The sequence below is a fragment of the Triplophysa rosa genome, linkage group LG16, assembly GCF_024868665.1.
Source record: "Triplophysa rosa linkage group LG16, Trosa_1v2, whole genome shotgun sequence".
In the NCBI taxonomy this organism is placed as follows: Eukaryota; Metazoa; Chordata; class Actinopteri; order Cypriniformes; family Nemacheilidae; genus Triplophysa; species Triplophysa rosa.
In genome coordinates, this window is record NC_079905.1 from 15,346,034 (window position 1) to 15,363,966 (window position 17,933).

The window sequence follows — 17,933 nt, forward strand, 5'->3', positions numbered from 1 at the left end:
CAGGAAAATCACATTACAAATGGCTTTTCGCTCTGCAGAAAACCTTTGGAAACACAACTGAAGTGATTACTTCAGCATCATTAGTGCATGTGAATGAATGTGTTGTGCTTTTCTTTGTTTCTCAGGAAACAGATCTATCCTGGGGCCTTTAAGCAGGTTTAAGGGAATCAAAACCCGTGCTGATTAATTATCTGAGATCTTGTGAACAAGAAACAAGAATACTCATTTATTTGTTACGTTTTCTATTTTAGTGCTTTCATTTAGGTCAAATTGATGGTTTAATGTTTTATTGTTTTTGTGTTTTTTTTCTGGATTTTATTCCGATATGTTAAGAGAGTGTCAAATCGTTGGGAATAATGAATACCAAGATCTGCCCTCCAGTCTGGTGTGAAAAGTCACAATTCTTTGGCCGCACAAAAAAGCCAGAGTCTGAAGCCTTGCTGTAAAATCTGTGCCATAGCAGTTAATGAAATATTTGATCTCATCATGATTGTCAATGTATGATTTACTCTCTCTCTCGCTGTTTCTGTGAGTTTATGTTGATGACAAATTGCATTGTCCCACTAAACAAGATATTCTGCATTTTTGTAACTGATCTGTGTTTTTCACTAAAGCCTCATTTTTTTGTGTGATAGATTTTTTTGTCATTGAGGCAAAAGGATCAGTTGAATCTGGTGCTTTATGGAGGGAATCTGAAGTTGTTGCCTCAGGCTGAATATGTTTGTCGCACATTTCCAGTTTGATGAACAATATGAACAATTAAGTTGGTCATCAACAAGTAATGCCTGGGAAACTCTTAAAAAGGCTCGTAATGCAAGTTTTCAGCATTTATAAACACATTAATGATGGGCAGAGACAGATTTGGGTAGAGGAAGGGAGCAAATGCCTACAGCTGCTATATCCAAGCCTATACCTCAAAGTGAGTTTGAATAGTCTGACATGCACAAACAGAGCGTGTTAACCTTGAACGAGTGAGAGACGAGAGGGGGCAGAGGGTACTGTTAGTGGTGCTAAAGGCCTAAGCAGGTGTGACAGTTCTGAAAGCTTTCACTGGACAAAAAGGTTTGACTAGCCTCCTGGCTATGCTAAACCACAGCTGACCCCACCACTTGCCAGAGCTGGCAGAGAGAAGCTGTGTTCACACAGCTAAAGAGAGATGGTTAACCATGTGTCCATGTTTTGCACAAGTGAAGGAAAACAACCACGTTTGTGTTTTTTATTCGAAATTATGACAGTATTATGATGGCATTGCTTGTGTGTAAAATTTCATATGAAAGGATTTTCTTGAAACTGTATGAATAAATTAAGCATCTACTTTTAATATTTGTAATTACATTGTAATTACAGTTAATACACCAGAAAGGTAAAATCTTGTGAAAATGTTATTTTCATTTGGCCATATAAATTGTGCTATAATTTTCAGCAATAACCTGGAGCGCCAATTATTTGTTCCCTTTATATCCAGAGGGGGGCAGCAAACATTAGAGTTTGTCCAGTGGTACGCTATTCCTTCATGATTCACCCATGTGAAACACCACAACAACGTATGCAAACCTCTAAGTATTTTAATTACATATGATATCAACCCATATGTCTTGATTTAATGTCCATAATAAAACACTTTCATTTTAGCATGACCAACTCTACTAGCGTGAAAAAACGTTTACTGGATATATATTATGACAGCTCCTACTCTTTGAATTAAAACATTCACAAATAAAAACAAAGTCCGTCCTGCAATTACACGCCATTATAACGCTAAAAACTTTGCATTACAAGGGGCGGTACCGCTCGAGCCAACACTCGTGACATCACTTCCGCTGGCTTAAGTCATTCGCGCTCGTCTCTGGCTTTTGTTCATCAGTTACCAACCGCACGTCGCACACCGGAGAGACGAAGCCTCAGCGGCCGGACAAAAACGCGTTTTTTTGCCGAAGCAACTCGCATGTTCGTGTAAAGACTCGCATCGCCTCTTTCAGGACGTGGATACTAAAATAGTCTCTCCAGCGGACTTTTGGGCTTCATTCTTTTTTTAACTTCTTTCCAAACCCGACATGGAGACCGAGAGTAAATATCTCCCTCAGCTGCTGGCGGAGCGCGACAGCCTGGACTCATCGTTCACACACGCCACGAAACTTATCTCGGCAGGTAAAACTCGCTTTTGAAAACGAGCAGAAACGTGTAATCCCGCAACTTTTGGATGCATGTAAGTTAGGTCGCGGCGTCGTCGAAAAGAAACGCGGAGAATCTTCCGTTATCGTTGCTGGGACGACGGGCGACCGTTACAAAGTCTCATCATAGCATGCGCGGGGGTCCGCTTATTTAGCGCAAGCCAGGCACGTGCTGCTGAAGCCATTTTCGGATGTTTCGGCGGCGTAGTTTAGTGTTTTGTGGAGACAAACTAGTTCTTTGGATAATGTCGGCTCGGTGTGCTGTTGTTCTTTGTACATGTTGTAGTGTAGAGTTTTATCCTCCTCATCCCCTGGGCAGCAGTCCCATTTCCGCTTTTGGTACGTTATGAGCCACGCGCTGAATTAGGTTTAACGGTGAACCAGTTTTGCATGGAACTGTTTTAGAAACTTTTTAACCAAATTACACGCTTGGCCACAATATGATTGTTTTGCAGAAGTAATAAAATCGTGTTTTATTTGCAAGTTACGTATCTAACAAATTAAAACCAAAAGCGTCATATTATCGTATAACGCCGTTACGCGATATTTCTCGACCATTGTTTCTAGCAAGGCGTCCGTATCAAAGGGGTCAACGTGGCGTTTCTTTGTATGCGTCGAGTGAGTCCCAGCCTATATGCACTTATCGTGTTTGTGTTTGGACCTTGAGAAAATCTTTGGAAGAAATCAGTCAAGGTTGATGAAATGGAAACGAAGACGGATGAATCTATGAAGTTTGAGATTTGTCGTACTAATAAAAACATGTTCCGGCCCATATGTGTCCTGCTGTGGGAAGTGTTGCATCTGGAGATGAGCGATTTTCTGCTGAAGGAAATGTCTTTTTCCTGGCCTCGTTTCACATGCGTGTTATATCATCAGCCTAGTTGGAGTTTTACTGTATCTTGCGAACGGTCTAGATACTAGAAGTAGTCACTTCCACATGTTACATTTGCGTGTAAATGTTGCATTGTGGCAAACGCCATAAAGCAATTCAAGTTTGGCGAAGTTGCTGAGAACCCCCTTTAGCAGGATCTATTGAGTCTATTGATTGATGGTGTCTCTGGGGTGAGCACCTTATTTTGCAACGTGCTGTGAACCTAAATGTGCCATTGATGTGAAATGATCATTTGGGTACAAATAGCTGTGAAATCAGAGCCGATTAAATTAGCTTCTTGGTATTATAAGTATTGTCTGATCATTGAAGTGAACATAGTGCTGCTGATTGCAGCTGTAATGAGTGAAATCTCCTGTTGTTTGGATTGCGCTGATTATCATGCATTGTGTGCTGCATGCTATCCCTTTAAATGCAATCAGACCTGGACGGGTTCATTTTTGGATTTTTATATCAATGAAAACGATGGCACTGTTTTTTACGAGCCATTGTGTGTGCCATGCATCCATTAGGAGTTGACCCTTTGAGAGGGTCAAACTTAGTTTTTGTTCGCCATGTGTTTTCCAGTTCGAAGTATAAATGTTTCATCTTGAAGAATATTTAATGAAGAGTCCAACAGGGTGTTTGTCTTTTAGTTGCATGTGCAAATATTTTGAAAGTTAGTGACCCAATACTTCAATTTTGCGTGTTCATTTATGTGATTTTGTGTTTTCGGAGAAAAGTCATCTTGTCGTTGTGCTTTGCAGAAATCGAGAGGGTCCAGAAAGGCGACACGGAGAAAGATACAGAAAACTACCTGGACCTCTTCACAACAAAAAACATCAAACTGAAGGAAAGGGTCCTCATACCCGTCAAACAGTACCCTAAGGTGAGTGTCTCCATGCTGCAGCGTGGATGTTGTGGGCTTTGTTCGACCGCTCCTATGCTTGAGAAAAGGCTTTTCTGTGGGGTGTGGGGAAATCGCACCAAACATTTGGAAGCGAGTTGATTTAAGCAGGTTTATTTCAGGTTAGGATTTTCATTTGTGCTGGAAAGGAGCCATTAGAGCGAAACTTTTTTGGAAGCTAATGGGTTTATGTACTTGCAGCTGCTTGTGCTTATCGCAGGTGCATTGAGAATTTTTCCAACCTTTGATTACCAAAACCTGTAAAAAGCTGTCATTAATGTTTTTGCATTTGAAAGCTTTATGCGTCTTTTACATTTTGCCCAGCTAAGCTCTCCTTTTTGTCCTGGTGCATTTACAACCCTTGTAGTTTTGCTTGTATGTTAGCTATCTTAATTGGAAGCTACATCCATTTCCCAAAATCCATTCTTGAATATTAGATTGAATATCAATACCAGAAAGGCTTTTTATTTGGAATGAGGTGTTAAACTAGACATGCACCGAGATTGATAGAATATGGCTAGCCCTGAGAAAGTCTACAAATTAGTCTGCGTGAACGCCAGATGCCTTAAGCCTGGCTCAGATTACAGGATTCTCAGCCAGATTTTACACCGATTTCCCCTGCCGAGAATCTTTGAAAAAATCGGGTCCAGAACCTCGATCGGGTCTGAGATTCGGCCCAGATTATCAAGTAATGTGAGGCATTCACAGATCGAATCTTACACCTCCCGATCTGCTCCGAGAGAAATCGGGGCAGCCCCGATCATATCAAACATGTTTGATATTTAGGATTTTAAATCGGGGTGATGACGTTGGTACTTTCGCAACAGCCAATGAGAGGCACATCTGCAAGGTGACGGAGGGGACTGACAGACCTTTAAAAATGTCGACCACGAAAGCTCCTGCAAGGGTACGTTGGACAGCGGAGATGACAGCGGAGATCAAACTTTCTAAATTTTTATTTAGTCTTATTTATAAACACAACTTTACGCCCCAACGTTTTCTTATCTGGACATTTCACATTCATAAATGCAAGTTTACAACGGGCAAACCTATTTTTGTAGTGCTTGAAAAAGAGATTCAAATGTAGATGTGATGTCAACATCTAAAAATAGTAAACCCATTAAAACGGGTACTATTAGCTCCTTTTACAAAACTGCATATCCCATGGATATGTAAAATATGTGTAATTTAGATGTACACTGATGAGTGTGAGCTTGTTTAAAAATTTAAATAAAATAATCTGTCAAGATTCTTTTTATGTATGTGCTGCAACCAGATGTTTAATCTTTCCAGATTTTAAAACTCCTGTAGTCTGAGCCAGGCTTTAGAGGCAGAAGAGTGTGCTGCACTTGCACCTGTCAGCTTCATACAAACAGACATGTGCATTCAATAGTGAAATCTCACATTCTAACTATTGTTTGTTTCTACCGCAGTAAACATTGAACATCGAGTGGCATGCGAGTGGCATGCCTCATTGGTTTCGTGCACGAAACCAGATGTTTTCTGTTGTCTCCTGAGTGTGTTTCCCCCCCTTCTCTTCTAGCCGAGTGTCCTTGTGCTTTGATGTCAAACCTTTAAATGTTACTTACATGTTGAGTGGAGCAAAATTCCACTAAGGCGCCAGCCTTTGATCTGCTTCACATTCCATTTAATCTCATCCTGTTCTGGGAGATCAAAACTATTGAGCTTTCACTCCTTAAAAACAAGTTCAGTCAAGCTAAGTGGAACTCTATAGATTTCTTCAAACGCTTTAAGTTTAATATTTTATTTTACCTGTTGCTTTGCGCAGTTTAACTTTGTGGGGAAGATCCTTGGACCGCAGGGGAACACAATCAAGAGACTGCAGGAGGAGACGGGTGCTAAGATCTCGGTTCTTGGGAAGGGATCCATGAGGGACAAAACTAAGGTACAGTGCTATTGATTTTTTTTAAGCACAAGTTTCAATTTTGGTGCTTGAAAATCTTAAGAAGGTAGATCTAAACTTGAGGACTGAATGAACTGCATTGTTAGATGGCATAATCTCACAGTAATTTGGAAACTGTTCTCTAGGAGGACGGTTTGAGGAAAAGTGGAGAGCCGAAGTACGCACATCTGTCCATGGAGCTTCATGTGTTCCTCGAGGTCTTTGCTCCTGTTCCCGAGGCATATCTGCGCATGGCACACGCTATGGAAGAGATCAAGAAGTTTCTGTTTCCTGTAAGTGCTTTGAACTCTTTTTGGTCCAAGAAAAGCATCCCAGACATGTTCATTTGGTGTGCAGTGTTGTGCTGATGTTTTATTTTTATGTATTCCAAATGGGGCAATGTTTAATTCGGAACCGCATGCGTTGTCGTGAATAGCTGAGTCACATTATTTGCGCTTCTGACTGAGGCCGGCTCATTTTGTTTTGTCATTTACTTAAATGCTTCTCGTTTCTGTTCGTTACACAGGACATGATGGATGATATTTGCCAAGAGCAGTTTATGGAGATGAAATATTTAAATGGAGGTCAGGAGCATGGAGCCAGAGGCCGCGGAGGACCCCCCGTCAGAGGCCGTGGAGCCCCCCCTCCTTCAGGACCACCTAGGTACCTATTAAAGATATGACTGATTTAGTTTACAAAGTTTTTTGGAGGAATTTTCAATCTGATGGATGTGTGTATTTATTGCTGCAGGGGTCGTGGTATGCCCCCGCGAGGAGCGGCTCGTGGTGGACCCCCTCGAGGAGGAGCTGTAAGGGGGGCTCCAGCAGGAAGAGGCGGGCCTCCGACACAGTCTCCAAGAGGAGCAGCTGCCACACGTGCCCGTCCACCTGCCCCTGCAGGACAGAGGATGCCCCCTCCGCCACCCCCACATCCTCCAGCCCAAGAGACATACGAAGAATATGTACGTTTCTTTATTAGTTTGAATTTATCAAACATTCTGAAGTTGCTGATGTCATGGATTAATTGTGTTTGTTCTTCTTTTTCAGTCCTATGATGAGAACTACACAGAGCCAGCATATGAATCCTATGAGAGCTACTACACTCAACCACAGGCGTAAGTTAAATCTACATAAAATATTAAGACATGGCCAAGTTTCCCTAAAAAGATCGACTTCGCTTATGATTATTATGGGTTGAGGCTTTTTGGGAACCATCCCAGTTTCTCTTAAAAAACAATCCTGAAATGTTCTTGGCTTAGATTTGTATTTTTGGAAGTTCAAGCGATTTTTCTTGATTGAGAATTGTGGGTGTGTGCAGTTCTTTCTTGGCACCAAGTGGTGAGTTTAGCATTGCTTGTTGTTTTTTCAGAGAACCAGAATACTACGACTATGGGCATGGAGAGCCACAGGAGGGGTACGAAAGCTACGGTAAGATGTACAACTTATGTATTTGGTGGTATTAAAAATATATTTGTGGTGTTATTAGGTGTAAAGTCCATAACATTGTTTTCCTGATTTTATGAACTGGTCTTATCTTTTACATTTATTTTTACAAATTTTGTCAAGCCTTTTCTGCTGTAGTCCTAGCAAGATTTTACAATTTCTATTTTGCTTGGCAAAAATTAGTTTATTAACTCCATTGTTGACAATTGAGCTGTTTGTTGGATGTTATCTCACCCTTTGTTCGTATGTTTGCACATTTAGCTCAGGATGACTGGAACGGAACACAGCGCACTTCTACCACCACTGGTGGGAAAGCTCCTGCTCAAAGACAGACTAAGCCCGGATACAGAGAGCACCCCTATGGACGATACTAAGTCTGACTAGCGGAACAACACCCAACTCGTCGCCATGACAACTGTCTCCCATGGCAGCTCACGCTTTAAGCTACCCAACAAAAGTAATTGTCAGTTTGTTTTTGGATTTTTTTAAAAGACAACTCGACAAATCGGCATTTGATTGACTCAAGATCGACAGAACGTTTAAAATCGATAGATTTCAAAGATGGCTGTTTTTTTTTTTTCTTTTTGCCAATATCTCTTCCTCTGCTCCTACCTACCCTTGCTTTTTTGCATTTGTCGTTGGTAAAAGTTTGTGTTCCAATGGATGGAAAAAAGTTTTTAGTCGAAAGGTAAAGCCTAACAACTGTACAGCCACTTTTTATGTGTCCCAGGACACCCCTTAAGTTCTTTAATATGTGTTACGTTAAAAACTCTGCTGAGGTGCAGTTGCAGATTCCCATATAGGCTACATTTCAAAATTCTGTTTAATAGTAGCGTATCAAAAGGACCCTAAACGTAAAGTGTCTGTTTTGTAATAAGGAATATAAATTATTGAAAGGAAAATGTCTTTAATGATGCTTCCAACACTCATTGATTATTCCTCATTTGATTTAAATAGTCTTAAAAGCTGTAAACGTAGATTTAGGTCTCAATATTTTTCCTTGTATTTTTAGAGTTTTGAAATATAGCCCAATTAGACGCTGTTGAGATGGACTGTCCTGAAATCCTTAATTTGTTAAAATAAACATTTACTCTTCAAAACTGTTCTGTAGAATAACCCATGTTTTGCTGAAAGGCAAAAGTATTTATTAAATAAGGGAGATCATCATGAATGACACCATGCTATATAAACTGCATGCACAAACTGCTTTAAAAAGGATTTGGACAACAATCTCCACAAGGGTCATCTCTTTCTTATGTAAAGGGATACTGCAGCTAAAACCGACTCACATTGTACATAGTTAAAAAAAAGGAAAAAACACCACATCCAAATTGTACTTTACTGCCATTTAGTATTTGTATCCTCTCCATAAAATGCAGAATGACATGTGTAAGCTTGCCTAAATAGGTAACTAAATCTGTCCAAAATATGTTTTGCAGCAGTTGTCAATAAAGCCTAGTTTGTTTTTTATGAAACTTTAACCTGGTTTATTTTTTTTTGTCATCATAAAATCTGAAATGGCCTTTTAAATAACTCATAACCTTCGGTAACGACTTTTCTTCCTCTTCAAAAACAGATTTTAAATTTAAACCAATGCATGTAGTCTGAAGACGTAAACTACACTAAAGGACTCTGTTTAAAGTGTTTGATTTGACCATTAAAAGCACACCTTTAATGTTTCTCTCTCTTTTTATACTTATAAAAGGACCCTAGAGGTAAGACCCGTGCTCTTTAAAATAACCTGGATAGCTTCCTAATGTCTATAGAGAGAGCTAAAGCATTCGATGCTTGGGTATGTATTAAACTTTTCTTGAATGACATTTTATTTTTGGTCTTACTCAGAGAATGGGAAATGTATTGACTAGCCTGAAATAATTTGAATTTAAAAGTTAAGCTTCCAGGGGCCATATTTGTCAAGTCTGATGCAAAGACGCGTCGGCTGCTTATAGTAAAGAAGGCAGGAGAGGACTGTTAAACTGTTAAGTGCATCATTGTAAAGGTAAACCTAACCCTAAATTTGTAAGTGGGTAGTGTCTTTTATCATTTACTTAAAACTTTTGTGGTAACAGCGTGCAATGATTTAAAATATTCAGTCGTTTAAAATATAAAAGTAAAACAATCTACAAACTGACGCAGTAATAGATTTTTCTTTAAAATATTTGTGTACTAACATGTTAGATCAGACTTGTAATGCAACTCATGCTAAAAATGCTCAGTATCAAAATGTAGATAAATCTGTATTTGTAATGCTGCTCCTGTTTTTTTTCTTTTGCAAAATCAGCGCGATTGTTTAACGTGTTGAAAAAGAAACCACAAATGACCTAACTGAAGAAAGTTACCTGGGAAAGCTTGAGTTGCATGACTCAAACTTTGCAGTTTGCATGCTCCTCCTCAATACTATATAGTTCATCACGGCAATGTTTGACTGTTTGGTCATAATGTTCTGTCTTCCCTCAGGTACTGATGCCCGGCACTTCCTGGAAATGGAATTGGTTTAACAAGAATGTGGGACCTCTGTCCAGGTTAGTTAATCATTACACTGAAATGACATTCGTACGGTTATACAGTACCGGTCAAAAGTTTGGAAACACTCTTAGATTTTTTTCTCCTTTTAGAATAACAAACTCTTCAAAATCTTGGAGTAGTACAATTGTAACTGGGTTACGTTACTCTAACGATTAATAACTAGAGATAAAACCTTGGGAGAAATCAGTCTCAGCCGGGAGTGCCAATTCTCTTCTGATGCATTACAGCTGCAGTCAGTAGCCGGGTTTCCATCACCCTGGTTTTATGTGCATTTGAAGTTTCGCATCAGAAACGAGTAATGGAAAAGCCAAATTTAGAAATAAAAACCCGTTATTTTGCAAAAGTTTAACGGCTAATATTACCCACAACTCTCCGCGACAAGGCGAAGTTTAGTGCCGCCCCACTGCTTTAATAAAATTAAATAACTGATGCGTCACTAAATTAATAAATGGAACGACGATTGAGTTAATATTACATATGACACAACTTGGTTGTCTAAGCAACAGCGGCCATTTTTGTTTCCTGTTATACCGTGTCTGCACCGGACGCGGCGTGACGTGACAAAAGACAATAGAATGCATTAGAACCCGTTATAAATGTTTGTGTGCATGCGTTCCTCCCACCTGGTTGCTCTACTCACCTCAGTGCAATTCTTCCACAGGAAAAGAAGTGTTTATGGTCTTTATGGAACCATGGACATGGCAAACCGGTCTGATGGATACCTTGTGAGGAGAACAAGATCAGAGAAAATTAAAGAATGAACCACCACATTTCTACCAAGTTAAATCGGACAAGTCTTGGGTTCTTGGTGTCTGGTGTTATGTATTCTGTGTGCTAATGGCTAAATGGTGCTCTGTACTGGGATATTCCAGGCGTTCCTTAATGCTCATGACATCAAAGTCTTTCTATGCAGTTAACTTGAAGTTTTCATCAGTGAATGTGGACCTCTTCTGCTGATTTTCACCAAGAAATCCTTTTAACAGGCTATGAAAAAAAATCTCAGACCAGCACCCCAGTGCTTTAATTCTGCAAGACAAGCATGTCTTCTCCGACACACTCAGAGGAACGTACATGCTAATTTGGAGCTGACCGGCCCCTATCTTTTAGCGCAGACATTGTATTTTAATTGGCAGGATAATTTTTGTCTAGCTCTGGAGTAGATATGTTTGAATGGCTTTATTCCTTCTGCAGCGTCTTGCAGTTTGCACGATTCTCGACTGAATGTAGCATCCGATGAAGCAAACACAAAGCTCCATGGTTTTGCAGTGTAGAGTGGTTGTTGATCTAAATTAAGGTAACATTTTTCTCCATAGAGGCATGAAATAAAATGGATTTTGCACAAGCTACATGTTCTGATCCTTGTTTTGCAGAGGTTGATTTTGGCTCCGAATGCATGAACGCGTGCGCTTCGCTGTCAGTATATATCCGTTGAGGTTCCCCGCCACTCGATCTTTTGCTCATTTTTCCCTAGCTCACACAAGATTCAGGCTCGTCATTTTGACCAATTACTGCCGATGACAGTGTGTCTGTCCCCCCACTGAGCCTGCGCTGGTTGCTGATGGGCTAACAGGACTCTGGCTTATTGCCTTAGACACAAATCAGTCCTCAGCACACATTTTAATAAGCATCAGCTAGCGCTCAAGTGACATTGAACAATTGGAAATGGCTGGCCGTGGTAGGAGGTTGACCAGTGCTGTATGCAGGCATAACGTAATGAGAAATCTCAAAAGCAGATCGTGGAATATTTCATTTTTTTGCTAACAGATGCTGGGGGCAAAACAAAATCTAGCGATCTCCCCAGAACAGAATATTCAAGCCAACTAGCTGGAGTTAATGGGTCTGTGTTTATATATTCATGGGCATGAATGCGACCTACAGCTGCAGGGAAATGCATCAATGACGGTTGGTGGGCTTATGGGTTTACGGTTTGGCAGCTCCTTTCTCCTAACGCATTATGCATGCTAAAAACAGGAAGCATGTTTTCATGAATGTAGATTCATGCTCGCACCACATACGCTGTCTGCCTCGCTTGCTCGCATGGCTATTTTGTTGGTTTCACACCTAACAGTGCACGCGCTCCGGGGATTGGGGGTTTGCGACTGTTTCTGGCTCAAGTCCCGGAGAAACCGTGAACGCCGGCCACCTCGATCAGTATGAAGGTGTTGGGAATGACTAAGCCTCCTAAAGGTTTCTTCCTCGGTGTGCCGTGGTGGAAACGAATCGAATCTGTCCATGTGGAATCTGGCTTGAGTAATCTGTAGCCCTCCAGGACTGGAGTTGGGCACAACCACCACGGCTGTTGCTGTGGTAACATTCCATTGCATGTTTTCCAACATTCACATAAGCAAACGCACACAGTACAATGTGGGGATGTCTTGGGGATTGCTTGGGATTAGCGATGAAATGGTTCTGCCAGCCGTCTGCATCGTCTTTTGTTGTTTTAAAGTGATTTATGTGCCTGTAGTCGCCTGATGTGGCTAAACCTGATTTCGAGCTCATGAACACAGCGGCTGTCAACAGCAGTTGGCCTTTACCTCTCGAGCCTTTAGGGACAGGGAAACTGATCACTGGGGAGCGGACACAATTTCTGTTCATATCTGCACAATGACACTAGCTTGTTTATTATTCTTTTTGGAGATCGGTGCATCCAAGTATTTCAACTCAAATTCATACACAGCCAATTACATGACTAAAGAAGTAAATGCCAAATCGTTTGATTGGTTTTGGTGCTACACAATGTTTGACCTTAAAGTTGTCAGAAATAAAGATTTGAATGCAAGCAGTGGCTTCTGTGTCTTTATTTGAAAGTTGTTCTTATGTTTGCTCGGTCTATTTTTTAGTCTTTTGGATGAAATGTAGTGTTTTGTTTAAAGCAGGGAAACTCATAGGGACTACAAGGCCTCCCATTGTATTCAACAATATTCGTGTTCAATATTGACTCATACCCAACCTGATCTCATGAGAATTTCTTACAAAAAGAGCCATGTTGTAAAATAGTATGAATTCATAGAGTGTGAATCATACTAAACATACAATTGTTGGAAAAAGCAATAATGAAGTTCTGTCCCTAAACCCTAACCAGAATGGAAACATTGGACTAAAACATACACACACAAAAGGATTTGCTAAAAAAGAGTTAATAACCCAACCGCGGCGGCATCCATTCACTTCAATTGTATGGACACAAAGTCAATGCAAGTGAATGGCTGCCGACGCTGTTGGATTACCAACGTTATTCAGAATAGTATTGTTTGTTTTCTAAGTTTAAGTTTTTATTGTGCATTCCAATTAATATCAATCAAACCGTTTGTTTTTAACCGTTTTTCTTTTGCAAATATATGTTCATATAAAGTATATGTTCAGCTAGTTGTAAGCATTTTGCCTGTCTTATAAACAGTAAGCAGATATTAGTAGTCTTTATGGTTAAGCTCATTGTCATGAAATCTTCCTAAAATGTTTACGTTTCAAGGCAGACAGCCGGTGTTACAGCCATTTTAGGATTGTTGGGAGTTGGTCTTAGTGACTTAGGAGTCCTCTTCACTACTCCTAACGTCTCACAGGTTTTGGAGCTAGTTTTAGCGTTAAAACGCTTTGAGAAATACTCTTAGCACAAACATTTAGGAGTCCTAAAATTAGGACTGACATGTCCATTATTTTTAAGAGTTTCTCCAAAATCAGCAAGTTAGGAGCTAATTTAGTCTTGAGATGTTTTGTGAATACGAGCCCTGAGCAATAAATTCTAGTTGCCCTGCAGTGAAACTGGTTGCTGTGCGAAGACATTCTGAAACCAATGAGGGTGAATAAGACACTGGCATGGTGCAGCCCTCATGAATAATTAAACAATCCTATTTAGACTTGAAAGCACTTTCATGGATTGTGCACTTAGAAAACTATGTTTAGATCAAACCTTGATGTAAGTAGACCTCCTGAGCAATTGTGGGGTTTTTAATGGAATGTGTGTTTAATATGAGCGTGCTCCAATATCTTGGGAGATTGCAAATGAGAATCAATAAGACATGTAGGGCGATGCGCAGTTTGAAGTGAAGTGGGTGCCAGTCTGCACTTCCGCTGTATTAAACCAGCATTAAACTCTACGGGTCTTCATGGTGGTAAAGCGTTGCGATTGAACTCTCATGCATCCACTCCTATGTGTATTTATAGCCGAGTAATTACTTCCATCCTTATTTTCAACAAATAGTTTGGCAAAGTTTGTTTAAAGGACTTAAAAGGAAACTGTTCTCGCGTTGACCTCCAACCCACGCCGACAACGCGAATCTGCCAAAGCCTGCTCTCATCCTTTCTCTTCGCTGGTCTGCTGCCAGCGTGCTCGCGCGGAGCGAGACTGAAATGGCAACAAAGCCTCGGAGTGGTTTTCATGTAGAAATTAGTTGGAGAGATGCAGAACTTAATGTAGTTTTTGGTTTTCTCTCGCTTGTGTTTTCAAGCCGCCTCCTCAAGATAACCTCGCGGTCACCTTTCAAAAATCGTTCTTGTTGAGTTTGTGATATAAACCCTGTAGTTCGTCACAGGTCACCGCTGCCGTATACGCGTACGCCTCACGTACGGATGTGCTTTTGTCTTCATCCCTGTTGACATGGTAACCCTGTGTCTCATTAGCTCACTCGCTTGACTCCGGGGCACTGTCTGAGCCTCCGCAGGAGTGAATCCCTCAGAAGCAATTTAAAGCTCGATATAAATCAATTTTATGTTAAACAGTTGCCTTGAAATAAAGTGTGGGGGTGGGAAATGTGTGCTTTACCGAAACGTAGGCTCCCACGCGTCCCTTGTGCTTTAGTCACAACATGGACCACCTCAGGCTGTCTCTGCATTCCTCTTTCTTCTGTTCTCTTCAGGTCTCCAGAATTCACCTTGCTTGCTCATCGCTCATCCCGCCAACCTGTGGCGTTCTTACTCTGCTTTCTCATATTTGACCCTCTCTGGTTGCTGTGCCTTTGTAAGCCTTGCCTTCGGCTCAACTCTAATTTTAGTGGGATTGAAGAAAGTCTAGCGGAGAAAGAGGTGAAAGGGGTTTGTCTGCGAGAGTCGGACTTCCAACCTAATTACCTCAGTATCAGCCTCCCTGCAGCAAACTCAACCTGAGAACGCGGCGGTGACTCTCAGTATCTTAATACATCAGAACTTTTAAATGAGATCTAGACATTTAATTGTCTTTTGTAACTGGTGTTTCTTTAGAAATTGAAAATACGTCAAGATTGAAAAGTATTTGGCCAACCCCTAAGATTTGTCAAACTCACACAAGTTTCTCTTCTGGTAAAGTATGTGAACCGCAGGTTGTCTCCATATTGTGATGTCTTTCCGAATGAAACAGACTATTAAATAAAGATGGAAGGCGTGGCTTGTTTTTATACAGTGAATTGTTGGCTAGAAAAGTTTAGTTAAAATATACGAAGACAATCTTTGGTGGATTGACTCAAAATGAGTTGAACATGAGTTGTTGACCACAAAACTACACTCTTAGTTTAAAGTTGCCACATAGTGTGATAGAAGAATCCATAAGATCCATAAAGAATCTTTAACATTTGAAGAATCTGTGAAGAATTTAGTAAAGGTTCTATGTAGTGAATTTGTTTTTACAAGAACCTTTGTGTGAATGGTTCATTAGGGAACCATAAATGGTTCTATAGAGGTTTTGGCACTGCAGGAACGAGTTCATAGTTCCAGGACGATTTGCCGGAAGTACCCAACTTTTGTTGTGTTAGCACAGCAGGAACCAGGAATTTTAGTTCGGGAGAACCTTATTGAAGGAACACTTTAGCTCCTTCTCAGAGGCAGGGTCTAAACCAGTAGAATAGGAATGACCTGTGATGTAAATAAACGCTGATTGGCCGAACATCTGTTGTTTGGTTGTTTGTCGTTGTTCAACAAACTTGACATGACATGACATTGCTGTAGACAGGCTTACGTCATTAAATAGTTTGTTTTGCTGGTGCGAATGCGATCGCCTGAGAGAAAACATTACTCATTCGGGAACTTTGTTCCTGTTATTCGGTGGAAAGCGCCTTATGACATTACTGTAACACAAAAGATTTTATTTATCAAAATCTTTGTGCCTCTGTACAATAGTTCAAGTTTATTTATAGAGCACATTTAAGCATGGAGCAGGCCAACCAAAGTACTGTACAATTGACAATAACATATCAAAACAGAAATAAAAGTTAAAACAATAATAAAGACTATAATGATAAAAAAGTGTAAAACAATGTTTCTATGTATTAAAAGCCAAGAAGAAGAGATGGTAACCACATCTTTCAAAGACCGCTTTAATTATATAGAAAAAAATAGCTTTCATATTGTTTGATATTTCCTTGTTACTTTTAACTCCAAATATCATATCGCCAATTAATGAGTCACTTAAAAGTGTAAACTAGTTTATCTCCCACACCAAAAGTGTCTCGCCTGAGGAGTGCCAGAATAGTGTTTTGCTGTGTTGATATAATCTCCTGAAGAAAAGGTTTATCACCTACATCCTTGATAAAGTATAGTTAGTGGTTAAATGTTTTTAGCTGGAGGCTTTGAGTTCTAAACTGATAGGGGAACTGCCAGTTTCAGTCATTTGCATTTACATGTGGTTGCTACCAAGAATTTTTGGCATCGTCAGTAAAGTGCTTATCAGGGTTGATTTACACAACATCATAGTAGTAAAAACACAAACGTTTTTCCTTCACGTTGTGGTGGGTCTCACATACACACGACAACATTGTCAAAATAATACGCATTCGCACAAATGGGTGGAAACTGCTGTATTATGCATACCAGACCAGTAGTTGGCGATATCACTTTGTAAAGAATCACTACATGTCTGCAGACACATGCATACCCAGGTATGTCCCAAAATATTTTTTTAATATCCTTTGTTTAGAGTTAGGTTAAATAATGTGTTTGCACTGGTTTTAATCGTGTAGTAAATCTACACTGGATAAACGTTAGTAATTATAGGCGATTTCGCCCGACGCACACGCCTGGCCCGAAGTTAACTTCCAGTTTCTGTTTGGTTATATTACAATTTGATACTTAATTGTTGTTAATATTAATATGTTATTGTCTGTTAATTGTATTAAATTAAATTAAAACTACTTAACAGTTATTGATTCTTTGCGGAGGTCTACCGGAAGTTAACCCAGATAGCACAATCCATCTGGTTTACGTCTATTTGACGTCTGCATTTACATCTGCAAGACATCTGCAATACATAGTTTGCTAATCTGCAATACGTCTCGGAGACGTCTGAACGTCTGTAATACGTCTGCTAAAGATCTGGAGATCTGCTGCTTAAAAACATCTGCTAAACAGCTTAGAAAGAGCTGTTGTACATCCATTCTAAATCATAAACATCTTACAGACATCTTCTAGATGTCTATATGACGTCTGACAGCAGACATCTCCGAGACGTATTGCAGATGAGCAAACGATGTATTGTAGATGTCTTGCAGATGTGAATGCAGACGTCAAATAGACGTAAACCAGATGTATGTGTGCTATCAGGGAAGTTTGGGCCACAAAATGCTTGTTTATCGCTGAAATTCTCTATAGACTAAACACGTGTGCATGACGTCACTGTTTTCAGTTTACACAGAAATATTGGTGGTAACATTAGCGAGGTTTCCATTACAGATTTGCGCAAAACTTAAACGATATGTTTGACATTTTGACATTCGCGATAAGTCATTCTGGCCATACTTAGGGCAGATTCACATTTCGCATCTAAAACCGTGCAAAACGCGAGCCGTGTCATTTTCTTCCTGCCGTGTCCACATTTAAAATAACTAACTTACGCACGGAAAAGACGCGAAATGTGAATGGTCCCTTAACCAACTTAAGATGTGCATAGTGCCACCTACTGTGATAAGAGTGAAGAGAAATGTCTTTGCCTATATATTTTTATTAACTCGCTGTTTCTAATAAATCTCCATACCACACTCATTCATTTTCCTGCATTTGGGCCATCATATAAGATACTACTAATGTGAATTCCATACATCCTATCTTTCTAATTGTTCTCCCCAAACATACCACGAATGGTCATGTGTCTTTTTCGTACGCTACGTGACTTGTAAACGCAACTAAGAGTGTTTCTATGGCAGTTTTGCGAAATAGG

The 17,933-nt window shown here is 40.1% G+C and overlaps 1 protein-coding gene across 3 annotated transcripts; it reads left to right on the forward strand.

Moving 5' to 3' along the window:
- The first annotated feature begins 1,843 nt into the window (after positions 1–1,843).
- Positions 1,844–12,590, forward strand: khdrbs1b (KH domain containing, RNA binding, signal transduction associated 1b). 3 transcript variants are annotated; one of them, XR_008964507.1, is made up of 11 exons: positions 1,844–2,148; positions 3,807–3,928; positions 5,736–5,852; positions 5,996–6,142; positions 6,376–6,512; positions 6,600–6,810; positions 6,896–6,963; positions 7,218–7,276; positions 7,553–7,748; positions 9,749–9,813; positions 10,479–12,590. XR_008964507.1 is itself a non-coding variant. In XM_057354349.1 (9 exons), exons 1-9 carry the CDS (start codon positions 2,055–2,057, stop codon positions 7,663–7,665), a joined length of 1,068 nt encoding a protein of 355 aa, XP_057210332.1. In that variant the 5' UTR covers positions 1,844–2,054; the 3' UTR covers positions 7,666–8,772. The 3 variants fall into 3 exon arrangements, 1 of the variants encoding a protein (XP_057210332.1); XR_008964508.1 differs by lacking the exons at positions 9,749–9,813; positions 10,479–12,590 and adding an exon at positions 8,997–9,742; XM_057354349.1 differs by lacking the exons at positions 9,749–9,813; positions 10,479–12,590 and having other exon boundaries at positions 7,553–8,772.
- Positions 12,591–17,933: the final 5,343 nt, after the last annotated feature.

Coding starts and splice junctions, on each gene's coding strand:
- khdrbs1b (XM_057354349.1), top strand. CDS start 2,055: ATGGAGACCGAGAGTAAATATCTCCCTCAGCTGCTGGCGGAGCGCGAC. Junction 6,964..7,217: donor TACTACACTCAACCACAGGC/GTAAGTTAAATC, acceptor TTGTTTTTTCAG/AGAACCAGAATACTACGACT. Junction 7,277..7,552: donor GGAGGGGTACGAAAGCTACG/GTAAGATGTACA, acceptor TTGCACATTTAG/CTCAGGATGACTGGAACGGA.